General features: G+C 50.1%; 1 protein-coding gene across 3 annotated transcripts in view; it reads right to left on the reverse strand.

Annotated features, from left to right (window-relative positions):
- The window catches only part of ABCG1 (ATP binding cassette subfamily G member 1), a 68,174-nt gene extending 41,267 nt beyond the window's left edge, over positions 1-26,907 (reverse strand). For 2 of the 3 annotated variants that reach the window (XM_036097277.2, XM_036097276.2), the window contains exons 1-2: positions 12,880-13,036; positions 5,661-5,904 (exon numbers count right to left, since the gene is read on the reverse strand). In XM_036097277.2, coding sequence (XP_035953170.1) covers positions 5,661-5,904; positions 12,880-12,921 — 286 coding nt within the window. In that variant the 5' untranslated portion in view covers positions 12,922-13,036. Of the gene's footprint in view, positions 1-5,660; positions 5,905-12,879; positions 13,037-26,889 lie in introns of those variants that run through there. The other variant, XM_078071016.1, reaches the window with a different exon arrangement.
- Between the last annotated feature and the right edge of the window lie 480 nt (positions 26,908-27,387).

Here is a 27,387-nt window from a genome sequence, read left to right on the forward strand (position 1 = left end):
GTATCGAGAAGGGGAGCACTGAGACTCTTGGATGTTAACGTTCTCCTCGTAAACTAGCAACCCCTCTGGTATTGGTCATGGTCACTCTGCATTCCTCTGTTATGATTCTGTTGGGGAGCCGGCCCATCCTCCACATGTTTCCAAAGCCTCTTTCAAAGCCTAGGAAGCAGAAGATCAAAACTGTTCCAGAAGACCTCATCACCGAAGGGCCTGAGCGGGTGGCCTGCCTGCCTGCCCCAGGGAGCCACCAAGTACTGAGGACCTAAGAAGTGGCCCCAGAGGGGAAGGGAGGAGCGCTCCAGCGTCTGGGCTCTCCACGGCAACATAGGGCCATTGGGCTTCCTTTGTAAGTGCCCCGGCCTCAAGCAAGGAGCCCTTGTGAGCAAGGTATAGTCTCACCACACTGCACTAGAAGACTGGCTACAGCCTCAGATAAAGACAAAGGCAGAGTATTAGAAACAATCTTCTTTTTACCCAAAAGAAAATCCACCTTAGCGTGATGGTTCCCAAGAAGCACAAAAGTCATTCATTCATGCTGGGGAATATATAAGCCCCCTTGAACCTGAGCAGCCCCAGCCCTCTGCAAACCTACAGCTGCCGTGGGATCCCCACAGTCCTCTCGCGGCCTTCCCTCTCCATCCCTGCCCCTGTGGGCTGCATCGAGCCAGCCAGCGCTTGGTTGGGATCCAGTCTTCCCTTAATGGAATTCCTGAAAGGGATTTATTAGTGGCACATTCCACTCATTTTAGCCAGTCTGTCATTGCAGGCCCTGGGAGGTAGCTTTGGAAATTAAGAGAAAGCAAACTTTAATTTGAGAAACACATTTTTAAAGCTTAGACACAAAGCAGGACAGATAATCCGATGTGGATCCACCCAGAATGTTTTAACTGCTTCCCGGTTATTTAGCGAGGCCGAGGCTGGGAGGTCGGGTTTCAGAGTAGGCCCGTGCTATTCCATTCCATCAGAATCACCATGCTGAGACAAGTGCCAGTCTCAGGAGTGGTAAAGAAAACTCTCTAAAGCCCCAGATAGGATTCCTTTCCTTCTCAACCTGAACTTTGTCACCAGGTAATCATGGGAGGTGTATTTAATTTCTAAGAATCATGTCACCTGTTTGTGTGAAAGCATGCCATACACAGCAGCTCACCTCCCTGGTGAGGGGACAGGATGGCTGGAGCTTCTCCAAAGGCTCAGGAGATCCTTTCTGGGTCCTTATGAATGGCGAAGGGGACTGACGTCCCCACAGATCAGTTAAAAGGGAAATCTATCAGCATTAACGATCAAGGCAGTGCCTAATGCTTTCATCAAACGGGGCATAACACCCCCAGGCCACGGTGGTCCGAGGGGTGCTGCCTTGGGGCCAGGGACTTACCAGGTGTCTCGTTGGGTCTTGGCCCCAAATTGTACAGACCCGCTTTTCAATTGCCATGTTCTGTGCTCCTGGGACCTGGGCCCTGCTTCTGAACCTCATGCATCCCATGGGAAGAGAGGGCAGAATTGGCCCCTGAGCCAAGTGGCCTTACCAATTGCTTTAATTCTCCAGATAGAAACTACTCGGGTCTCCTTGGGGAGCAGCGTTATCCAGTACCCCAAGTACTCTTCTTGTTCATTGTGATGGGTCCCATCCTGACGAGAGCGCTGTGTGAACCAGCTCTGAAAGCCTGGAAGTGCTGTTTAAGTGTAAAACGTCCTCGTCACGGCGTGTTCACCTGAGAATTTCATGATGTGGATTCTGTTCTTAAGCAGGGGTCCTAAATATTGCCAACACTGTGTCTTCTTTACAAGAACGGAAGCCGCTTTCAAAGTGAGTCACACTGAGGGTGACTGAGGGCCTCTGTCCCGACACATCCCGACACAGTGGCTAGTCTGACCGGGCCAACGTCCACACTCTTCCAGATCATTTGTCCCATCAGCTCGTGCTATGTGAGTGCACTCCTTGGGGGAAAGTAATTACTGCATCAGAAGCTGGCGAAATTATCCTTGGGGCGTACTCTGTTCTCCTGAGAACACTTCTTTCACAATTATGTTCTCTACTAGGAATCTATTATACGGTCTAGTTTTTCCTCCAAAGACATCATTAATCATATGGTGAAAACGTTACTACAATTGAAAATGTAGAGATGTTTGTTAAACTCCATATTCAGTGCTTGGCAGTCGTCCCGCTCAAGGGGGTTAAAGAACCAGCTCCTGACATCTTACCAATGATGTCACGGATTCACCTGCCACCTTTTTTCCAAGGATTAGGACGCTCTCTTTCTTTAAAACGATTGTGTAGGAGTTTATAATATTATTCCATTCGCATCACCAAGCTTTGCTGCAGCGTTCTGTGTCGAGCTGGGTCCCAGCGCCTGGTTCTGGGAGAAGCCGTGGGAGAAAGAGGCTGCCCTGGAATGTACGGAGCGGCCCAGTGTCTTTGTGATGGAAAGAGACCTGGAGCAGGAGTTGGACCGCGCGCGGGTCCAGCCTTGGCTCTGACCTTGCACCATCACTGCGGCTCTCTGGGGCCGGGCCCTCCAGGAACTCACGTCCCAGAAATGCCAGGACATCCAGGCCGTGTGATCGCTACGGGGAGTTCAACACATAAAGCTGAATTCTAAACAATTAAAAACCCCACAGGGGCGCCCGGGTGGTGCAGTCGGTTAAGTCTGACTCTTGGTTTCCGCTCAGGTCACGATCTCAGGGTCGTGAGATTGAGGCCCACGTTGGGCTCCGTGCTCAGCACAGAGTCTGCTTGAGATTCTCTCTCTCCCTCTGTCCCTCCCCCCACCGCCGCTCTCTCTCTTTCTCTCTCTAAAAGAAATAAACCTTAAAAACAAAAAAAAGTCGGCAAAACTAATATGGCAAGAGAGGTAAGAGAAAGAGCCCCTGCCCCGAAGGCTGGCCACACGTGGCCTCACACAGAAGTGGTGCCAGATTCACAATGGCCACAGTGAGAAACTGGGATGCGCAGAGTGGCTGGGTGGGACTTCTCAGCTTAGCCGAATCATGGCTGGGGGCTGAGGCAGTTGCCAGCAATCAGAGGAACAAAAGCAGGAAAGGCAGGATCCCACACTGAGGGCAAAGGAGCGGGACCCCCCAAGGAGGGGTCTCGCTGATAAGGATGTGGTGAACCGGGTAGAAAAGGCAGATTCACGGGTACCAACCCAGGGACTTCTCCTGGGGCAGCCCCGATGACGGCTTCCAGATTTCATGCCTACTTTTATGATTTGTCCTGGGGGCCTCTTAGTTGGAGAGATACAGTCCCCAAGTCCCGAGCCCACTGGATGTAGCGCTTAAGAGCCTGATGGTGATGACGCAGTGAGCGTGAGCTGCATCAGCAGCTACCTTCCCTCGTTCTGGAAGCTCTGGCCCTGGCTGCAGCTTGCAGCCTAACGGGGCAGCCAACCCGCCAAGCCGCGGTGGGCAGCAAGCCTCGAGGGGCGGCGCTGCTTCCCTGACGCCCTGCATCAGCCGAGGCATGGGCACCCAGGCGGGCCGCAGAGTTAGAAACGGCCTGGTTGACGAGCTCAGGGTCATGGGCAAAGCCCTCCACCACTCAGTTTCCTTTCCTGAGAAGCATTTCCCACCCTTAATTTATGGGGAGTGGAAAGCCATCTAAATTCTGAATTGCAAGGTACTGAGAACAAGGGAAATGATGGGGCGCCCAGCGGGGGCAGGGCTGGGGGAGCAGAGCGGAAACAGGTGCTGCTGAGGGGGGCAGGGAAGGAAGCCAGACAGAGAGATCAGGCCCCACTGGTTCAGAAGCCAGCCACCGGGACACACCAGGCCGATCGTGCCCATTTCCCCTTTGGCCCTAACCATCTGTGACTCACCGGCGGGTCCTGTGGGGCCCACTTCCTGCTCCTCCCCTCCTGAGCCCACGCAGGTTACTGTAGGGCAAGTGTCTGTCTGGAGGCCACCTGGGTGGAGCTTCCTAGGGGGCTGCTGGGAACGGGCAGGGGAGGCCCCTCCCTCACTAATGAAGAGGCCATCACCGCTGGCTAGCTTGGACAATTAGCGGGACCAGCTCTGACACGTAGAGTATGGGATTCACAAGCCCCTTACCTAATAGGAAATGCTGTTCTCCACTTGCACACCGTGAACACTTGCTGTGTTGGATGTCAAATGGAGATTCTGCCACCGTTTTCCAGTGTTTGCATGCCTGCGCTGCATGGCACCTTCACTATCCAGGACACCCATCCAAGCCTCACGACCGTTCCCGCGGCCACACGTAACAGACGTGCCGGAATCTACCTCTGCCCCTCGAAGGCCTGCCGCAGTTTGTCTGTCTAGACCGACCGAGCCAAAACAGCAAGGTCCTCCTGATGGCTCAGCGAGTTTTTCCCTAAGGTTTTTCTTTACGGTGAGAAGGAAAAGGCTGTAAGCCTGTGTTGAAACTTCAATGGGCTCACACGAATAGGCCCAACCCTGAGCCTGCCACGGGCTTTCTTTCCTTACAACACTGGCTGGCAAACTCTGATAATGTAAGTATCAGATGGCAACATACAGTCGGCCAGTGATAAAGCTCAGGATGTGTTCCTACTTGTACAAACAGACATAAAGTCATCCGGTAACCAATGTGGCGAGCAGGTCCCAGGGGCCAGTCCATCAAGAGTCCAGCACCATGGTCACAAGGAAGCCCAGAGCGTCCATGCCAACAATCTCAACAACTTAGCTTCAAGGGAGTAGGAGAACAAAATGAAGGTAATAGCGGGAAAAGACAGGAACATGAAATCTAAAAAAGTCTTGGTGGGTCTGCCTTGAAAAGAAGGAAGGTCTGACTCTGGATTTCAGTTGAGAGTCCTAAAATACAATATGCCAGTGGTACCTGGCTCACTGTCCTTATTCCAGATTCCTCACAGATGTCCCCGTAGTTGTAAAGGGCTCATTAGAAGCCACGGGCTGTTGTTCCTGGGGGACGTGGGACATGCCCTCTCCCAACAGCCCCCCCACCCGCCTGAAAGAGGGGTGCAGGATGGGCACATAGGTCAGGCTGGAAAAAAAAACACCAACCCAGGGACGCATTAACTCTACACACTTTGGAAATCTCGAGCTAGCACAGGAACATCCAGGCGGCTAAAAAAACTCCAAATACCGGCATCGGTCACCAAATCCCGTGACCACGCAGCAAACGGCGGCAAACTCCAGAACCTCCCAGTCCCATCCTCTCTCTCTTCTATTTTCATTTCCGTGGCTCATTTGACAACAGTCTATTTATAGCCCATCGGCACCACCCATAATGTAGATGATCGGCGGCCAGAGAGGCCGCTCTAGGTCACTGGCTACTTTGGACTTCAAACTTGGGAGAAGCGCCTCCCTTCCTTTGCCCTCCGGAACAGTAAGAAATCGTGTCCTCTCGAAAGACCAACGTGAGGGGCATCCAGCGAAGAGGGCCGAGCCCACGCTGGCAGCCAGCACAAGCAGGTGCTGGCCGGCCTTCGTGAGAGTCCCTGTCTTCCTACCAGGACTGAAGAGCCACCATCAATCTGGGGTCCTCTCATCCAGCCTGTTCGCGTTAGAGGTGAGGACAAGTCGGGCACAGAGCCAGTCAAGAAATGGGCCTCAGCGGCAGCGACGAGACTGAGCAGACTCCCGACTTCCAGCCCCCAACTGTCCCAGCCCACCAGCCGCCTCCCCCACAGGCGCCGCCCGCCCCCAGCGCACACAGCAGCCCTCCCTACCTTTCTTCCTCCACCAGGGTCCTTCAGGGACCGAGTAGGAGAGGTCCTTGAACTCGATGTTCACGGCCGCCCTGCGCGGCAGGGACGAAAAGCGCTGGGCCTCCGTGAGGTTGTTGTCCACCTTTTTCAGATGTCCGTTCAGCAGGTCCGTCTCCGAGGCTTCCGTGTGGCCGGAGACCACCTCATCCACCGAGACGCACACGGACTTCGGCTCCGTCATGGCTGTGGAATAACTGCTGGTATTCTAGAAAAACAGGGAGGAAGCAGAGGAAGCACCAAGAGAGGTTAGGAGCTCTGCGAAGGGAAGGGCACCAGAGACCCGGCCATGAGGCTCGCGGTCATCGACTATCCGCCACGTGCTTACCCGGAGGGATTTGTCATCTCTAGCCATCGCTGCTTCTTCTATTAAAAAAAAAATATATATATATATGCCTAAGGTAGAATATTAGACTAATCTACCGAAGTCTCACTGTGGAATCATCAAATCGACTCACAAAACTATAATAAACCCATTGCTTGTCTTGAACGGTCAAACACCGGCCAATGTAAAAAATTAACTATTTACAGTAAGTACGCTCATTCAAAGACCCAGTAAAGATGCATGGGGGTCCCTAGGAAATGTGCAACTGAAAGAGTTTTACTTAAAATGAGCTCTTTTCATGCCTTCCTGTGGAAGCTCATAAACATTTCCCAAGAGCCATGATTCCACTCAAACTGCTGGGGTTTGTGGGAATAGGCCTTGTGCCTTCCTTGCAAATTTTCCAATTCACTTCCAATTCTGCCTCTCACTGTCTCTTCCTAATAGCACTGGAAAGTTGGAAAGGTTGATTTTTTTTTCTCTCTCTCTCTGTTATACACACGAGGAAATGGAGACAAAGACACTCTCTGGAGCTCGCTCCAAGCCCTACAATCAGATGAGGGGCAGAATTGATCCCTGAATTGAGTCATCAAAAAAGGAGGTGTTCCTCCCACCTGAACACCAGAGGACCTGATGTTTTGTAGTGACGTTGGCTTTTTGAAGCTTCCATTGGGAGTCAGCCGAACTGTTACAGATACGCCAAGAACCAAAAGTATTTATGCAAAGTAAGGAATATCCTTATCTAATGGCTTGGCAATGCTGAGCAGATCGATGTGCTTCAGGTACCTCCAAAGCACAGAAGAACCCTGGGGTGGACAAAGATTATGCTGTGCTTTTCCTGGCTGTCTCTCGAATCCGAAGAGAACATTCCACGGTGCCAAAAGTGTGGGCCTTTGGCACCTCTCCTCCATATGGTTGAGGACCGTCTGCCTGATTGGGAGAGCCCATCGATAACCCTCTTTGATGATCCACGCCCTTCTGCCTGCCATAGGACTGCAGACACACTGCTCTTCCCCTGTTAGAGCACCCTCATTAGGGTCCCTGACTATACCATTGAAGACCTGGCATTATTTCTTTTATTTTTTTTTTTTAAGATTTTATTCATTTACTTGACAGAGAGAGACACAGCGAGAGAGGGAACACAAGCAGGGGGAGTGGGAGAGGGAGAAGCAGGCTCCCCACTGAGCAGGGAGCCTGATGCGGGGCTCGATCCCACGACCCTAGGATCATGACCTGAGCTGAAGGCAGACGCTTAACGACTGAGCCACCCAGGTGCCCCGACCTGGCATTATTTATAACATCATGGTATTGAAAGGCTCAAAAATCGGGGCACCTGGGTGGCTCAGTTGGTTAAGCGGCTGCCTTCGGCTCAGGTCATGATCCTGGGGTCCTGGGATCGAGCCCCATGTCCGGCTCCCTGCTCGGTGGAGAGCCTGCTTCTCCCTCTCCCTCTGCCTACTTGTGCTCTCTATCTCTCTGTCAAATACATAAATAAAATCTTGAAAAAAAAAAAAAAAAGAAAGGCTCAAAAATCTTGGAGGGCTGGGGCGCCTGGGTGGCTCAGCCGGACTCTTGATTTCAGCTCAGGTTCTGATCTCAGGGTCGTGAGATGGAACCCCGCATCGGGCTCCTCGCTCATCGGGGAGTCTGCTTGAGATTCTCTCTCTCTCCCTCTGCCTCCACCCCTCCCCCCTCTCTAAAACAATAAGTAAATACATCTTAAAAAAAAAAAATCTTGGAGGGCTTGAAGGTTCCAAATATTTAGAAGCACACGTAGGGCCAGGGGAGATGTGGGCACAGGGATTTCTGGTTCTCGTCATGTTTGAAAATGTTGCTTTGCTCTTTAAGTAAAAGACATACACACACAGCCCTCCCAGGCATCTCCTACCTCTGAGAAGCTTAACCAAATCAAAATTTAGCTCACGGACTATAACATTCTGTGGATAAAAATTAAAGTGCAAAGTAAAACTGAGAAACTAAGCTTGGTTTGCTGCCGGCACCGGGCATGTGAGACATCTCGCCCGCAAACATAAGTAGGTTCCTACATTCCCGAGGCAGAGGCAGGGAAGGCTTGCGTCTGCCTGGCCACGGACTCCTCAGCGCCTCTCCGCTCCGCAGGGGGAGCTGCGGGACGTGGCCTCTGCCGTGGCTTTGCCCACTGCCCTCGGTGCTGGGGCCCCTTGAAGGGACGACGGCAGGCCCCGCCCGAGCTCGGCACACGCTTGGCTTCGGCCAAGGGGCAGCACCTACAGCAGCCGCCGAGCGCCAGCCCTCTGCCCACCCATCCTGCCCGCTGGGGGCACATGCCGTTCTTCCAACTTCACGGCCTGCTTGGACTCCATCGGTGCGCCGGGGGTTAGTGGAGAGAGCGGTGGGGAAGGCAGGGAGCTCCAGGCCTGGTCCCCGAAGCCCATGCCCCCCCACCCGCCACCTCCGTGGAAAGCCTAAATGTCTGCTTCCAAACCCACATCCTGCGGGCAGACCCGGCTCCAACCGTAGGCGTCCAGCTGGGAGCAGGGAGCATCCAGCAGCTCCTCACCAGCGGTGGCCCCCAGGACCTCCTCCCTGGCATCCCAGCTGCCATGGCCCATCCAGACCGCAGCCCCTCTCCCTGGCACCCACCACAGGACTGCGGCAGATCCTCAACCCGGATCATGATGCGGGTCTAGACTCCAAGCCTATCTCTTCTCTCGCTCACTCACTCATTCAGGAATGCGAGCCCCCAGCAAAGCCCTGGGGGTCAGCGGTCAGCCAGGCAGACAAGGCCTGTGGCCTCAGCAAGCTCCCCATTCAAGGTTGGGCCCCAGGCAAGAATGCGGGCAGTCACAATGCCCTGAGGCCAGAGCTAGAATGAGGCCAGGTGGGGTGGGAGGAGGGTGCCTGCAAGGGAACAGCATGTGAAAAGGCTCAGCAGCAGGAGGGAGTGGAACATCGGGAGATCTGAGAGAAATTCAGAGGCTGGAGCTCCGATTTCGATTTCGGGTGGGAGGGCAGGAGGGAGGGAGGGTCAGGGGAAACTGGAGACACATGGGGTCTGCACGTGAAGTGCTTACAACCCTGTGAAGGGTTTTGCACTTTATCTAGAAGTCTTGGGGGGCACCAAGGGATCTGAAATGGAGGTAACGGACCAGAAACTGTAATTAAAAACCATCTCCTGTGGCAACGTGCAGATGGGAGGGTGACAGTGGCGGAGGCAAGTGGACAGGCCAGTAGGACAAAGCTGGGTGACTAGACTGATCTGGGAGAGAGGGAGGGAGGGAGGAGGCAGAATCAAGTACTCATTATTTAAGTATTAAATAATGCCTCCTGCATACTAGGTGAGTGATCATAAACAACAGTGACTATTGATTCGGCAATGACCTGTACCCAGTGACGTCTAGGCTGCAGAGAGGATGCCTCTTACTATCTCCGCACCAAAGGGGGAGGTCACCATCTCCCACTCCTTTTCGAGTTGGGCTCTAAGACACAGAGACTGCCTCCTGCCCAAGACCCAAGGTTAATGAGTAGCCAAGCCAGGGTCCAGCTCTGTGTGGCTTCTGCTCTGCGCCCTGTTGTCTCAGCCAGTGCCCTTAACAGCCCTCGAACATTGTTTAGCTTTCTAGAGGCAAGTTGTAGGTGACCCTGGGTCATCCCAGCCCCTGCCCATTAGAGGAAAAGCCACAAGAAGCTGAGGAAACCAGACAATCCCGCCCCCATAAAAAAACTGACACCGAAGTGGTGCATACCATTACCCACCTTTCTTCCACAGGTGTCCAATGACCTTGCCCAATTAATAAAATCATGAAACCCTGGATGATGCGAGGCAGTGGCTGTCATTCTGAAATAGACCAGCTCTCTGGAAACACATCCTCCGATGAGAGCGGCCGGCAATGTAGGTTACAGCTAGCTTGTCCTTAGCCTCCTGAGCTCATTAAAAATGAAGCAAATACATCTTCCCTCCCCATTTGCTATATGTTTCCCTATCTTTTCCAAGCATTGTCTTTGACCTCCCCATCTACACACAATTTGTGCTGCATAATAAATGATAAATAATAGTAAGGCCATTCATGGGTGTTGAATGCCGAGGAGACCCTATTTGGAATTGTTCCTGCCTGCCATTCCTAGAATATTCTCTTGGGTGCTCATTTCAACTGAAATGCAAGCATACAGAATTGCCTGTTTAGCTGAGGAGGGTCTCTAGCAGTCCCCTCAGGCCCCTGTGAGGCTCGTTCATGCTCTTTACCCAGGGACACGCAATGAGAGATAGAAACTTCTTCCCACAGCTCATGGGGAAGGGAGGAAAAGGAAGAGAAAGGCGCAGGCAGCAGGCCCTGGTACACACTTCTCTCTCAGTTCTCTCTTCCATGTGTCGCTGCTGGGCTTGGTGCCCACCTAGACCAGTGGACCCTTCAACTGGAGGGCAGATCCCTCCCGGGTACCCTGGCCACCTAAGAGGATAACGCAAGCTAAGAATCCTCAAGGCCACTGCCCTGGGGAAAATAATCCAAACGTCACACTCTTAACTAAGCAAAAGGCAGGTATTACTTGTGTGGTCACTTAGACTGCTGACCTCATCATCACCAAACCCCACTTCAAACAGCCCCAAATACCACCATCCTGTTGGGACCTCGTGCCTTCCCCTCCCAGCCCAGCTCAGGGCCAGGTGCTTCGCCCATCCTCCAAGTCAGCTTTTCCAGACTCACACCTGGCACAGTCAGTCCCAGGTGGGACCCCAGAGCAGGGGGTGAGGGAAGAGCTCAGGATCCTGGGGCTCTCTCAAGGGCTCTTTGTTTATGACTTGGGTAGAATTTTTTATTTATTTATTTTTTAAAAAAGATTTTTATTTACTTATTTGACAGAGAGAGACAGTGAGAGAGGGAACACAAGCAGGGGGAGTGGGAGAGGGAGAATCAGGCTTCCCGCCGAGCAGGGAGCCCGATGCAGGGCTCGATCCCAGGACCCTGGGACCATGACCTGAGCCTAAGGCAGACGCTTACCGACTGAGCCACCCAGGCGCCGTGGGTAGAATTTTTTAAACTAAAAAAAAATACAAGATTTTTGAGGAGGAAAATGATTTTTCAAACAAAACAATGTTCCCTGAAAAAAATGAGCCCAGCCATTAGTGTCCCCACGTGAGCACAGAACACTGGAGTTCTGGGTCCGTATCAGACTATAACATAACATTAAAAAATCCTGACATAAAAACATCTATACCTTAAAACATTTCGATTTCATTATTTTTCCACATGTATAAACCACTTTTGCAGCTTTGAAATGACTTCAAGAGTTACGCGGCATCTAAAAGATCGGAAACATGCCTCACCTACATACAGCTAACAATAATCTCCTGAATTTTCCATTACCGACAATTTAGGAATCCCAAAGAGATGGACAAATGTAAAAGGAAGAATGGCCAAGCCTTACCCAAACATTCATCCAGATAAAAGCAGCTCTCAGGAGGAGGGGCTGCCTTCCCTGTGTTTCCATCCCCCTTCATCCATGAGAAACCAAGTACTGAAGGCAGGGCATGCCCAGAGAGGGGAGCTGGTCGCTGAGTCCCCCTGCCACCGGGCCCTGCTCCACCAAAGTCCTAAACATGTCTGCGGCCCCATTCTATCGGTTTACACAAAATCATTATATAATGAGCTGGCGACGCTCGGTATGTGTTCTACAGTAACCTGTTTGGAGGCATAGGATGCAGTTGTGAGAGAGAGCATGCGCAGACAGCCAGCTACGCTTTTTTTTTTCTTGGGCTCAAGGCAAGAGGTAACTGTCGGTCAAATCCTGCTGAGCCCTGCTGACTTCAAATACAGGATGCTAAAAATGAAATAAGGCGAGGGGTGGGGGTGAAACCCCGCGCGTGCTGTGCACTGTGGGCTTACAGCTTATGGGGAGTAATTAGCAGGATAGTAAATCCACAGACAGATGATAGAGAGAGTGGTGGAAAGGGAGGGCGAGGTGGGGTGGAATACGGAATACTTTCTATTTGTACTTTAGATGACCTGAAATCTAGTCTGTAAGTACCTAACTGCAATGTCGGTGTGCTAGGCATAAAAATAAAAGGCCCTAGGATGGATGGGTCGATGGTTAGTTTGTTGTTTTGTTGTTTTTGTTTTTCCCCTAATGTGAGTTTAAGGAGCTCTTATAAAGGAGCAAGAGGAGACTTTGGACCACCCCTGGGACTAGCTCTTGATGTCACTGTGTCTAGCGCTGAATCTGCCGGCGCCCGGTGGTCCCTCTACGGAGCTGGCACCCTCGGGAACGAGAGATCCGCGTTCCTGTCCCCACCCTGGTCTCTGTCCAGGGTGCAGAAAAGGTGACCTGCAGGTATCCAGGCTCGCCCGTGGGCTGCCTCCCCGGAATCCGCCGCCCCCTCCCGAGCAGGTCCGGGAGAGGTTGTACCCGGGGAGCGCCAGGGGCAGCGCAGGCTCTGGTTCTCGGGCGGGGAGCAGCTCCCTCTTTTGTTCCCCGAGATCGTGCCCAGCGCTCCGGAGGGTGGCGCGAGAAGTGCCGGATCCCCAAGCCCGGGCCGCGCGCGGAGGCAGAGAGGACCCCCCGCCTCCTTCCCTCGGGCCCAGGCTGCCACCCTCCCCAGTGCGCTCAGGAACCCAGGCCCCAGGCCATCGTGGGGCCATCGGTGCACTTGTGGGGCTGCTGGCCGCCTCCCGCACACTCCTGGCCCCTCCGCCTTCCCCGCGTCCCCTGCCGGGGCAAGGAGCATCCCGAGGCGCCAGGTGGCCAGGGCGGGGGGGGCAATGGGAGCCGGGCTTCTCCCCGGGGACCCAGGGGCGGCTGTCAGGGTGAGGGTGTGGGTCTTTGTGCGTTTCTGGCTCTCCTGGAAAATAGAAGCAAGCCCCGGGGGCGAAGGATGCGCTCACTCACCATGGCGGTGCCGACCGAGAAAGCTGCCATCAGACAGGCCATGCCCCGGGGGCGGCGGGCACGGGCGGCGGGCGGCGGGCACGGGCGGCGGGCACGAGGCTGCGCTCGTTCCAGGCTGGGCTGCTGCGCCCCGCTCGGGCTCCGGCTCGGGCAGCCGCCGGGGCTCTGGCCCCGCCCCGCCGCGCCGGCCCCGCCCACTCCCCGCCCACGCCCCGCGATTGGCCGGCGCGCGGGGCGGGGCGGAGCCGGCAGGTGCGCGTGCTCTTGTTTTGCCGCTGAGGAGGGCTGCAGGCTAGCTCGCAGGAGTCCCCGCTGCCCTGGCCGCCTGTGCCCGTGGCCTGGCAGGTGCTGCGGGCGCTCCCCAGCCCCGGAGCCCCCGCGCCCAGAAACTCGACGGGGATGGACCAGCGGCCCCGAGCGCCCGGCGCACAGTGGGGTCTCCCCCCAGGACGGCCGGCTTCAAACCGGCGCGGCTGTGTGGATGGGGCCAGAGGGGGCGTCAGGGAGGCTGGAAGGGAAGGGGGGTCTTTTCTTTTCTCGTTGTTGGGTACCTTTCTGCCAGGCAGGAGCGTGAGGACTAAAGAAGACATGGCCTCTCCAACGCCGGCCCTCCCCCTCCAACTAGAGATCCGTATCTGGGGTGACCCCCCCACACTGAGACGGTGCAAACACACTCATCCCTGCACCGCTGTTGTAGCCAGATGCAGGACTAAATGCAGGGTAACAAAGGGGCGCTGGGTTAAGGTGCCCAGGCCTCTGTCCTGCCCTCGCCCACCCGCCCCAATCAAAAAAAGCCTTGTTTCCAGTGCCTGGCTCGGTACCTGGCCCACCGCTGTGTTCAGGTAACTGCATAAGGAATGGCCCTCCACACACCTTCTCATTTTGGCACCAGACTGGAATATCAGATGGCCTGGGGTCTTCTAAAGCCCTTATTATATATAAGTGGGACCATTTCCTGGTAACCATGGTGACAAGACATTCTCACTCCCAATCTCAGAGGCTAATGCTTTTGTTCAGTGGTTTGCATGTTGGGACTGCAGGTAGGAATGCATCTCTCCTCACCTCCAGCACACCTGGCAGGGGGACTTCACACCCAGAGGTCTGACAACCATAGCCAAATTCTCCTCTCAACCCAAAGGAGGGAAAGGGGGTATGATGTCGAGTTCAGGGGGAGAAGGGCCCTGCTTTTGTCTGAATAGTTTCACCTGAAGATCAATGCATTACCTCTATTCTATCTTTGGCTGAGAAGAAGGAAACACGACCACTGTATTTTCAGGTGCCACTCAGCACGCCCAGCCCAGCAGGCTGCGTGGTGCCTTAAATGAACTGAACAGGGAAGCGAAAAAACTCCAAATGTCCTGGAAAGAGGATTCAAATCCACACACCTCCTGGGGAGAGATGAGGCCAAAAAGCAGAGACAAAGGGACAAAGGTGCCTGCTTCTGGGGCCCAGGGTTGGTGGCTTGCCCTGCAGCCCACCACCTGCTCCAGGACAGGAAGGACAGGACAAGAAGCAATAAGAGGAAGACATGAAACGCAGGAGAGGAGGATTTCTCCACGAGCATCTGGCTGGACACTGCCCAGTTATGTGGTCAGGGCAGGCGATGTGACATCGTAGTCTTGTGGCACTGGCCTCTATTTTCTGTCCACTGTCCACTCTCCTCACTCCTATGGATGAGTGCAGAATTTCCTCTGGAAACCTCCCGGCCCTGCCCTCACTCTGTTCTGTATCATGTGATTTATAGCAACAGTTGGTCAGGAACTAGAGGTGTAAGGCAATGCTTGCTGGGCTTCTGGGGACGGCCAAGGGGACAGTGTGTAGACCTTGAGTGTGAAGCCAGAGATGGAAGACAATGGGAAAGTGAGTCCTTGTTGGCACAGCATGAGCTGCTGGCTTTTCCATGGCAGGCACTGAAAGAGTCCTCATTTATACATCGGTAGGCTGGGTAATAAGACTCTCAGCCATGTGGGAAATAGTGCATGTCTAGCACTTTCCACCACGCATGGCACTAGCAAGCAAGCTAATCCCAATCCTTACTGGTATCATCCTTCTTGTGCCAAGTCAAGGAATAAGTGAACAGTAGAATGAGTCGGATCTGTGACATTTGTATCAGGACTGTTGGTTGTAAGTAACAGAAACCCAATCCCAACTGGCTTACACTAAAACTAATGCATAGTCTTAGGTAACAGAAAGGTTCAGGGTGTGCTGGTTTCAAGCCTGCCAGCGCCAAGGACCCATAATGTATCCTCAGCTCTTGGTCTCTAGCTCTTTCCATGCCTCTACTTTCCATCTGCTGGCTTCCCCCTCGGCAAGACTGTCTCTGTAAAGCCCCCTCAGCAGCTTCAGGCTTGCATCCTATCAGCCAGCAGCCAGTCACTGTACCCCAGTTTGGGGGGGGTGCCAAACACTGATTAGCTGGGCCAAATAGGCCAAAGAGAAGAGCAGCCCCACTGGAACCATGCAGAAAGATTGGGACAGGGTGCTTCACAAGGCCATTTGTGAGCCTTGTGAACACTCTGAGCAGAAGTGTATGTGCCAAGCAGGCCAACACAAGAGGAGCTCATCACAGGACTGTCCAGTCCAGACCCCAAACCCAGTGGAGATTTCTGCTAAGACATCAAGTCACAGAGCCAGGCAGCCCCTCCTCCCCACAGTAGGCCTTGAGTTACTCAACCAAGGTGCCATATTTCTCTCTAGACTTTCACTTCCCCCCTCCTCCCAATATTGCTTCTTAGACCGTGCCCTTTCTTCCTGCTTACCTTTCTCTGCATGGATTCCATTGACTCAGTGTCCCTTGTGAAACTTGGGGTGCATCGCTGGCCACCTATTCAAGGCACTCCCTCCTCCCGCTGAGGAGCCAGTGTCCCCAGGCTCCACTCAGACTGCCGGTAAAGACAAGCTTCCCGGCCACCTGATATCCCAGGGACAAGCAGGTCAGTGGACTCCACCACCGGGGACTGAATTCGCTTTCCTTATAATTATGTCATTCCAGTTGCCTGGTTTGCACTTTATCCCCCAAATTCCATTTTAAGGACTGTCCAATTTATCTCTGCCAGATGTCCAGCCACTGAGGCTGGGAAATGGTGGGGAGATAGGGGCACCCTGAGCACCCAGTCTTTGGTGCAAGGGTTCTGCTCTTTGTGTCCAGTGAAGAGGGGGTAAGGGGGTTACCGGGTAGGTCAGACATCCAGATGGGCTCGCCACAGACCTGGGGAGTGACATGAATGAAACTCCTGCGTGGAGCCAGCTGCAAGGGGGTGAGGCTGGCTTGGCATCATGGATTACCTTCCCCTGCAGGTCCCAAACACAAGATCCCTCCAGAGAACCCTTCGGGGACACCCCGTGGCTTCCCAGCCTCCCCACTCCCAGCTGGCTAGAAAGAAATCTAATGAATATATTCTTTATTAATACAGTCTTCTTCATATTTTGGTGATTTGGCTTTCAACAATTTTGACCTTGAGCCTCCTTTGATTACAGGGAGGCCAGCTCTGAATTAACCAAAGTGGACCCCATTGGCTGACTTTCTTCTGCTCAACTACAGAGCTACACCAATTTGAACTTCATTTTCCAGGACCTATGACTTTCGCCCCACATTCAGCGTACACTCAGAGATTGCCTGCTCTGGGGGCTCCCAGGCGGCTCAGGCTGTTGAGCATCCAACTCTTGGTTTCGGCTCAGGTCATGATCTTGGGGTCCTGGGAATAAGCCCCGTGTTGGGCTCTGAGCTCAACACGGATTCTGCTTGAGATTCTCTCCCTCCCTCTCCCTCTGCCTCTCCCCCCACTCACATGTACGCCCTCTCTCTCTCTCTCTCTCAAATAAATAAATAAATCTTTAAATTAAAAAAAAAAAATTGCCTGCTCTGCCCAAAGCTGATCTCCACATTGGAACACGGGGTGTTATGGCAGGGTGCAAACTGGAGAAAACCCTGCCCTAAAGAGTTACCACATCTAAAAGCTGAGGTTCTCATCTAGACTGGGTATGTTTCTAACTCATTCTGTGAGCTTAACACACGTTAGGGGTCATTCTTTCCCTAAAGCTGCAGGAGCCCTTGCCGTGTAGTTTAGGGGGGAGGCAAAGTGGGGACACATGGGCCTCCTGGTCTTCAGTGACCCTGTCCCTTTCGGAGCCAATCCTTCAGGCTGTTTCCAGCACCCGCCAAACCCCCAGTGTGGAAAAGTGCCCACCCTGCCCATATTCCGCCAGGGGAACATCTCCCTCATTTGACATATCAGCATTTCATGGAGGAAAACAAAGAACTAAAGAAGGATGGTCCCCCTGCCCTGTCCCCAGACCCCCTTCTACCACATCAAGGGCTGCATAGTGACAATGTGTGAGGGTTTGTGAGATTGCTTCCCCCAAAGCCTCAGGGAAGCTCGACTCTGGAGGGGATGGTATAGGGTGGAGGGGATGGTATAGGGAGGAGGGGATGGTATAGGGTGGAGGGGATGGTATAGGGAGGAGGGGACGGTATAGGGAGGAGGGGACGGTATAGGGAGGAGGGGACGGTATAGGGAGGAGGGGACGGTATAGGGTGGAGGGGACGGTATAGGGAGGAGGGGACGGTATAGGGAGGAGGGGCTGGTATAGGGTGGAGGGGACGGTATAGGGTGGAGGGGACGGTATAGGGAGGAGGGGACGGTATAGGGAGGAGGGGACGGTATAGGGAGGAGGGGACGGTATAGGGAGGAGGGGCTGGTATAGGGAGGAGGGGATGGTATAGGATGGAGGGGATGGTATAGGGTGGAGGGGATGGTATAGGGAGGAGGGGATGGTATAGGGAGGAGGGGATGGTATAGGGTGGAGGGGATGGTATAGGGAGGAGGGGACGGTATAGGGAGGAGGGGACGGTATAGGGAGGAGGGGACGGTATAGGGAGGAGGAGACGGTATAGGGAGGAGGGGACGGTATAGGGAGGAGGGGACGGTATAGGGTGGAGGGGACGGTATAGGGAGGAGGGGACGGTATAGGGAGGAGGGGACGGTATAGGGTGGAGGGGACGGTATAGGGTGGAGGGGATGGTATAGGGAGGAGGGGATGGTATAGGGTGGAGGGGATGGTATAGGGTGGAGGGGATGGTATAGGGTGGAGGGGATGGTATAGGGAGGAGGGGACGGTATAGGGAGGAGGGGATGGTATAGGGAGGAGGGGACGGTATAGGGAGGTGTTGCCTTGGTTGCTGACCCGCTTTTTACAACCCAAAGCCCTGGTTCTGAAGGTAAAAGTTTTTAGACAAAGAAAAGCAAAATGTTAGTACTGCACCAGGCAGCAGGGAAGGGGGCTCGTCCCTTCTCTTAGCAGACAGAGGTGGAAGATGTGACAGAGACTCCCGGAGCTGGGCCAGGAGGGATGAATCCCACCACTGTTGTATTCCCACACCTACAACCATTCAGCAGGTGCACATTCCTGGAGGTGTCCCTGTGGGAAACTTGCCCTAGGCCGGGCTAGAGACCTACCTCTGGTCATGGCCCCTGACTTGTTGGCTTCTCTGATCTTTTCCCTGTCATGTTAACAGAGAATTAGGGCCACTGGGCCTTTTCTACCTCTGTTTACATAAAAGCCAATGCCTCCCCTTTAAAAAAAGGAAGAGAGAGAAAGAATGAGGGAGAGAAAAGAAGAATTCGGGTGAGTGAGAGAGAATGAGAAAGAGAGCCAAGGCAGGGGGGTGGGGAGGGAAGGAAGAAAGAAAGAATATTAAGAGGTAGGAGCAAGTGCAGAGGAAAACCGTGTCCCAGCCCTTGTGGGTAGGGATGGGAAAGGGCAGCGGACACAGTGTATCAGGGAGAGTGGCAGCCTAAGCCCGGGTATGAGTACCAAGTGGGAACTCTCTGTAGGCTGGTTCATTTTAAAGAAACATTGTTTTCACTTCCATGGTTTGCTGGACTCCTGTTTTGCTGGCCCTCCCGCCTCCTGTCATGTTCTGTCTCCAGTGTCCAGATGTCCCCACATTGCATCCTCTGGCCCAGCTCCAAAGGGGGCCCCTCCCTCCTCACCTTCCAGGAGGTGGGGGCAGAGGAGGGGCCGCAGGTGCACACAGGGTGGAGCTAGGAAGAGGCGGAGCGCCAGAAGATGGAAAGATGAGGTTAATGCGGGATGTTTTCAGGGAAAGAAAAATGCAAGCAAATATTCATAAGCTAAGTTAGGAAAAAGTAAGCGTTGCAGATTATTCCTATTTTCTTCCATTAGCACAGAACAGAGAGTGGCAAGAAAGTTCTAGGAAACAATTTCCACAAATGAAGAAAGAGGAAATAACATCTGGCAATGAAATGACCTTCAGAGCTGAAGACCAGGACAGAAGTCTCAAAGACAGACACCGGAAAATTACCAGGGGCCTCCTCCCACACAGAAACAAAAGCCTCCCACCACCCCCATTCAAGGGCCCAGTTGGGAAAAAACTGGTAGCTCGTGTGCACCCCACTTTTCCTCTGCAGAGCTGCTCTGCCCTAACTGCATGTGATCAGTCCTAGAATGCAACCCCCACCCGGAACCACTCAGAACATTCCATCCCTAAGGCCACTGCGTTTGTTCTGGAGAGGATTTACCAGCCCGGGGCGGTGGGGAATCAGAGTTCTCCCTGGGACTTGCCAGGGCCCTGAGAAGAAGAGGGTTTCTTTCCCTTTGGGGGCTGACAGCCTCATACGGCGGCCACCCTCCCTGCCTGTGGAGCCTGGCCAGCTGGGAAGGGAAACTATGGAGGCACAGAGGCTGCACGGCATGGCAGTAAGTGCAGGGCATCTTGAACAAGTTCATGCCTCTCAGTGCCTCCGTGACCGCAGCTATAAAGTGACTGACAGCCATGCCCACCTCGGGATGGTTGGGAGGATTGAATGAGTCAAATTTGTAATAATCACGTCTGGCTCATAGTGTGTGTCTTATACACAAATGTTGGTCATCCTCATTATGAGAACTGGTACTCTTCCTCTGACCTTGAACTAGCATAAATTAGGTTTCCGTCACTTGCTGCCTAAAAATCCTGACTAGGACAAACAGGCTGTTAAAAGTCAGGGCTCCTCACGTGAACCCCAATGTTTATAGCAGCAATGTCCACGATAGCCAAACTGTGGAAAGAGCCAAGATGTCCATCAACAGATGAATGGATAAAGAAGATGGGGTATATATATACAATGGAATATTGTGCAGCCATCAAAAAATGAAATCTTGCCATTTGCAACAACGTGGTTGGAACTAGAGGGTATTATGCTAAGCAAAATAAGTCAATCAGAGAAAGATAAGTATCATATGATCTCACTGATATGAGGATTTTGAGAAAAAAGACAGAAGATCATAGGGGAAGGGAGGGAAAAATGAAACAAGACAAAACCAGAAAGGGAGACAAACCATAAGAGACTCTTAATCTCAGGAAACAAACTGAGGCTTGCTGGAGTGGGGGGGGGGTGTGTGTGGGAAGGATGGGATGGATGGGTGATGGACACTGGGGAGGGTATGTACTATGGTGAGTGCTGTGTATTGTGTAAGACCGATGAATCACAGACCTATACCCCTGAAACAAATAATACATTATATGTTAATTAAAAAAATTTTTTAAAAAGTCAGGGCCCCGAAGCCAATTTATGGGGAAATCCTCACAAAGATTTTATAGGTCAACCCCATAATCCTTTGTTGTCTTGGTCTCTGTTCACCTGGGCACTTGCCTTATCTCCCTCAGGAGATTATAAATCCCGGTGACTCCAGAATAGTTCTTTGCCTCCGACATCATTCTTAGCATGGCATCTAGCCAGATTAGGTGCTTGATAAACATCATGAGTTATGTTGAACAACCTGCAATGTTTTGGAAAGTGTTGAACCATGCATTATCCCATGGGACTCTCAGGACGCCCCTGCAGGTTAGGAGGGCAGATGCCATCATTGGATCACACAAGAATCTGACACCCCAGCCCCAGATACAGGGCAGGCCACATTTTACTTTCCTTAGCAGTCAAATAATCTTCCCCTGGTCCCCGGAAGGCAGTACCTCCATGCCCTGCCCACTCGGGCACAGATCTAGTCTCCTGGCTCCAAAGACCACAGCTCAAGTCCTGTGTGATCAGTGCCCTGAAGCCCTCTTGCCTCCCTGGGACACCTGAGCTCTCCTGTGAGCTGCAAACCCTACCCCTCCCCTTCCCCAGGCCTGAGATGTTGTTCCTGAGCCTCCTGCCTCTCTCCTCAAGGTCTCCAACTCCCCTTCTCCTACCTCCCAGGAAGATCTGGGCAATCACCTACTTGAACTTGAGCTTTTGAAAGTGAAAATTTGGTTGGAGAATTTATCTTCTGCATGTTTAGAAACTTCTGGGCAGGGCCCTGCAACTCAAAAGTCCCCAAGGCAAAGAAAAACAATTTAATTAAAAAAAAAAAAAAAAGACTTGTCTACTTTTTAAAGAAGGGGAGGGGAAATTAGCTAAAGTAAGGAAATTAACCTCAGAAATTATCTCAGTAAATGATCCTGATCCTGCAACTTGGAAGTAAGGAGATTGAGGTTCCATGAGGTTTGAAAAGCCCCAGGTTTCCTGACTCCTGCTGAGCACCTCTTTCACTTGAGCATCATGGCTCTTTCCAATAGGGACAGAGATCTGAAGAAGCCCCGCATTCAATCTGTTAAAAATCACAGGCAGGCTAGTGGGGAGATAGAGTAGATATACTTTTCTCTATTCCCCCGACCTGAGCACTACTAAAAGCTCTGGACATTGTACAAAGCACATGAGGAGACCCTGAAAGGTGGAGAGCACAAGGCAGATGGCCCAGGGACCTTGGGACCCAAAGAACCACACTGTGGTGAGGTCTCTGGGTTTTCTTTGTGCCTCATATATCCCAGATTTTCATGTGAAGAAACCAATGACGTGGAAATGCTCATGGGCACAAACAAAGCAAGCCCCAACAAAAAGCTACTCTCTCTGGCCAAAAGAACAGAAAAGGGGCACCCTAGAAATATAGAAATTTTTTAGACAATTGCTGCTCTACCAGTCAAACACCACACCCCACCTACACTAATAAAGGTGAGTGGGGAGCTTAGGTTTCCATGCTCCTCAGGCTGTAAGCACCCAAACCTGCCCCCATCCCTCATCAAAATGGTGTCAGAGAAGGCCATATACAGAGGCCGGAACCATCCCCACCAGGCAATAATGAGGAACTCCTCCTTTCCTCACTGGAGTGGTGGCAGAGGAGATCCAGTAGATTTAAGACTTTCACCACCACACAGTGTTAACAAGGACACTACACTCTCCCCAAATCATGGTGTCAGTGGAGATCATGTGGGGAGCAATAATAAGGTCTCCTACTTCTCCTGGCCAGGGAGGTGTGAGTGGTGACCAACCCCTCCAGCAGTAATGAGGAGCTCCTCCCTTGGATGTCAGCAAAGACTGAGCAGGGAACCTGGACTTCTACCCTCACCTGGCAGTAATGAGGGAGTGCCCTCCCACTTCTCCTACCTGAGTGAAGTCAGAGGAAGCCAGCTAAAACAGAAAGCTTAAATGAGATCCAAAGTCTCATAATACCAAAAATATTTAGGTTTCCATCAAAAGTCTTTCATTATCCAAGAACCAAAAAATTCACAAAAAAAGCAATCAGTAGATGCTAACACCAAGATGACAAAAATGTTACAATTACCTAACAAAGATTTAAAAGCAGCCATCATCAAAATGCTTCAGTGAACAATTATGGACACATTTGAAATAAATGAAAAGGCAGAAAGTCTCAGCAGAGGAATAAAAGATATAAAAAAATAAAACGGAATTTTAGAACTGAAGAATATGATACCCAAATTGGAAAACTCAGTAGATGGGCTCAACAGCAGAATGGAGAGGAGAAGAGAAACAATCAAAGAACTGGACAATAGAACAACAGAAATTACCCAGTCTGGACAACAGAGAGAAATAGGCTGTGCGAAAAATGAGCAGAAGCTGAGGGACATATGGGACCATAACAGAAGATCTAATGGAAAATTTATAGTTCCAGAAGGGTGGTTGGAGGTTGAAAATTCTCAAAGAGGGGTGTCTGGGTGGCTCAGTCAGTTGGGCATCTGACCTTTGGTTTTGGCTCAGGCCATGATCTTGGAGTCATGAGATTGACACTCAGTGCAGAGTCTGCTTGTGATTCTCTCTCCCCCACCCCCTGCTCCTCTCCCTACTCATGCACGCTCTCTCTCTCGTAAAAAAAATAAAATCTTTAAAAAAAAAGAAAATACTCAAAGAAATAGTAGCTAAAAACTTCCCAAATTTGGCAAAAGACAGAAACCTCCAAATTCAAAAGATTCAAGAAGTTGAGTAACTCCAAATAGGGTAAATCCAAAGAAATCTACAATAAGACACACCATAGTCAAACTTCTGATACTAAAGGCAAAGGAGAGATCCTGAAGGCAGTGAAAGAGACATGATATCTTACCTGGAAAGAAAAAGCAATTCAAATTACAGCAGATTTCTCATTGAAAACAATAGTGGTCAGAAAGAATTGGCACAAACTTTTCACTTGCTGAAAGAAAAGAACTATCAACCAGGATTCTTATATCCAGAAAAAATATCCAGGAATGAAAGGGAAATTAAGATAAATTTAAGAAAATTTGTTACCAATAGACCTACCCTAAAAGAATGGCTGAAGGAAGTTCTCTAAAACATAAAGAAGATGGTAAAAGAACAAAAAATTAAAAAAAAAAAGAAAATGGTAAAAGAAGGAAATATTATGTATCAAAAAAGAGAAAGAGCACCGTAAGTAAAAACATGAGTAAACAAAATAAACTTTTCCTTCTGCTCTTGAGTTTTTCAAATTGTGTTTGATGGTTAAAACAAAAATTGTAATATTGTCTGATGTGCTTCTAAATATGTGTGGAGTAAATATTTAAGACAATTATATTATAAACAAAGGAGGGTAGAGATATAAAGGGACGCACATGACACTGTAACTTATAAAACTATGATACTAAAAGACACTATGTAATGTAATACCTAGAGAAACCACTAAAAAAGCAATACGAAGAGATGCTCTCAAAAACATTATAGAGAAGTCAAAAAGCAATTCTAAAAAATGTTCAAGTGACTCCTAGGAAGGCAGGAAAAAGAAAACAGGAAAAGGAAAACCAGAGAACACGAAAAATAAAAAAATAAAATACACACTTAAGCCCAACATGTTAATATTTACATTAAATGTAAATGAACCAAACAACAGAACTACAAACTATGTGAAGCAAAACTTAATAGAACTGAAAAGAGAAATAGATAAATTCACAATTACAACTGGAGACTTCATCTCCTCTCTCAACAACCACTAGAACAACTAGACAGAACACTTAGCAAGGATATAGAATCCAACAGCACCACTGACCAACAGGACCCAATTAGTATTTAGAACACGCCACTCCAGCCAATGACAGGAGAATACACATTCCTCTCAAATGTTCATGGAACATGTACTAACACAGATCATATCCTGGGCCATAAAACAAACCTCAATAAATTTAAAAGAACTGAAATTATGCAGACTGTGTTCTCTGACCCAAATGGAATCAAACTAGAAATCAGTAAAGAAAGATAATAGGAAAATTCTCCAAAAACCTGGAATCTAAACAACACACTTCTAAATAATCCATGAATCCAAGAGGGGATCTTAATGGCAAACAAAATACAGTGAACTGAATTAAAATGAAAGTACACGTGTGAGAGCCACATCAATGTGGAGCAGAAATTTATAATGCTAAAAGCATATAAATTAAAAAAGAGGAAAAGTCTCATCCATAATCTGAACTCTCACCTTAGGAATATAGAAAAAGAAGAGCAAAATAACCAAAATAGAGGAAATAATAAAGACAAGAAATCAATGAAATTAAAAATAGAAGAATAAAGAAAGTCAATGAAACACAAAGCTTGACCGATCATTTAGAAATGATGAGTAAAATTGAAAAACCTCCAGCAAGTCTGACAAAGAAAAAACATGAAAGACACAAATTACCAATATTAGAGATGGAGCAGGAGATATCATTACAGATCCCACAGACATCCAAAGGACAATAAGGCAACACTACAAACAATTCCGCACCTCTGAATTTGACAGTTTAGATGAAATTAATGAATTCCTCAAAAAGCACAAACTACAACAACTCACTGAATATAAAATAGGTCATTTGAATAGCCCTATAACTATGAAGGAAACTGAATTCATCATTTTAAAACTGAGAGAGAAAAAGAAGGAAGGAAGGAAGGAAGGGAGGGAGGGAGGGAGGGAGGGAGGAAGGGAGGGAACTCTCCAGGCCCAGACAGCCTCCCTGGAGAATTCTATGAAGTGTTTAAAGAATTCACATCAGGTGCCTGGGTGGCTCAGTCGTTAAGTGTCTGCCTTCAGCTCAGGTTGTGATCCCAGGGTCCTGGGATTGAGCCCCACGTCAGGCTCCCTGCTCAGCGGGAAGCCTGCTTCTCCCTCTCCCACTCGCCCTGCTTGTGTTCCCTCTCTCGCTCTCTTTCTGTCAAATAAATAAATAAAATCTTAAAAAAAAAAAAAGAATTCAGATCAACTCTCTACAATCTCATCCAGAAGTAGAAAAGGAGGGAACACTTTGCAATTCATTTTATTTAACTAGTATTACCCTGGTATCAGACAAAGATAATATTTTTTTAAAACTACAGATCAAAACGTCTCATAAATATAAATGCAAAAATCACTAACAAAATAGTAGCCAACAGAATTCAGCAATATACATTTAAAATGATACACTACGTCCAAGTGGGGTTTATCCCAAGCATGAAAGTCTGGTTCAATATTTGCACGTCCATGTAGTACACCACATTAACAGATTAAAGAAGAAAAATCACATAATCATGCCAATTGATATGGACAAAGCACTTGACAAAAGTGAACATCTATTCGTGGTTGTAAAAAAACTCAGAAAAATAGAAATAGAGGGCAATTTCCTCAACTTTGAACAATTGCACTCCTGGACATTTGTCCCAGAGAAATTAAAACTCACATTCAGACAAAAATTAACACACAAAGGTTTACAGCAGTTTTGTCTGTGATTAGCCAAAACCTACAAACAACCCAGATGTCCGTCAGTAGGTAAATAGTGAAACTGTGGTCTACACTATGGAACGCTACTCAGCAATACAAAGTAATGAGCTATTCAACACCCAACAACCTGGATGGCTCTCCAGAGAATTCTCCTGGAAAAAGCCTGTCTGAAGAGGTTAGACACCATACAACTCCATTCATGTGACATTCTTGAAATGACAAAATAACACAAATGGGGACAGATTTGTGATTGTCAGGGGTTAAGGAGGGGATGGAGTGGAAAAAAAGAGAATGGGGCTATTGGAGAGTGGCATGAGGGAGCCTTGTGTGGATGGCACTCTGCATCTGGACTTCAGTATCAACATCCTGGATGTGACCAAGAGGGGAGCTAGGTCAAGGGCACATAGGATCTCTCTATGTTCAATTATCTCAAAATTCAAAGGTTAATTTTTTTTTAAGTCACAGGACAATCCTGAGTGAGGCCACTCCAGATGAGGTGGCCTCAGACCAACTTGTGGCACCGAGTGGACGTCACATGGACTATGGGGAGTGAAGAAGTAAGTGGCGGAGTTTTGGGGATGAATAGGGAGAGGACATGAAACCAGAGAGTACCAGGTCACTCGGGACCACACAGTGGGCTGCTGGACAAGGAAGCATTTGTGACCGTTCATTGTCGACTTGAGAAAGTGAGGATGGATGGGACAATGCTCTTCCTCCTTACTAGAACTCCTGGTGTGCGGGCTCAAGTGCCCAGGCACCTGCAAAGGCAGTGATGGATGGAATGTCGGCCCCATCATTAGCCATCTGTGGTGCTGGGCTGGTCCTCACCTCTCAAAGCCTCAATCTTCATCAGTAAAATGGGAATACTAAGAGTACCATGGTGACAGCTGAGTAAGATGGGGCAGTTATTGGGTGCCTGGAGCCAAGAAGAGGGAAGAGCAGGAGGTTTGTGTGCATCTAACATGTCTTCCAGGTTCTGAGACCACGACCTTCCCCTGACCCTCCCCCAGGGTTGCCATTGCTCACCATCTTCCCAAATGGCTTACTCTTCTTTTCCTCCTGTGATGGACCGTTCTGCGTGGGACGTTCTACAAGGAAAAATGGATGGATAAATGTACAAAGGGCCTCATAGCTCAGAGTGACGACATTTCAATATCCATTGTGAAGGCATCAATATGGTGGTCCAAAGGTTAAAACTTGTAGTTCTAAGATAAACACGTCCTGGAGAACAGAACATACAGCATGGTGCACATTACTGTATTGCGTATCTGAAAATTGCTAAGAGAAGAAATCTTAAAAGTTCTCATCACAAGAAAAAAATTATAACTACGTGAGGTGATGGGTGTTAACTAAGCTTATTGTGGTGATTATTTTGTGATATAAACATGATCAAGTCATTATATTGTACACCTTGGGACTAGTACAATGTTATATGTCAATTCTTTCTCAACAAAACTGGGGGAAAAATTAAGGCATCTTACTTTTCATAGAGAGGCAACCCCTCCCAATTTACAGATCAGTTGT

This window comes from Halichoerus grypus, chromosome 1 (assembly GCF_964656455.1).
Source record: "Halichoerus grypus chromosome 1, mHalGry1.hap1.1, whole genome shotgun sequence".
Taxonomy (NCBI): domain Eukaryota; kingdom Metazoa; phylum Chordata; class Mammalia; order Carnivora; family Phocidae; genus Halichoerus; species Halichoerus grypus.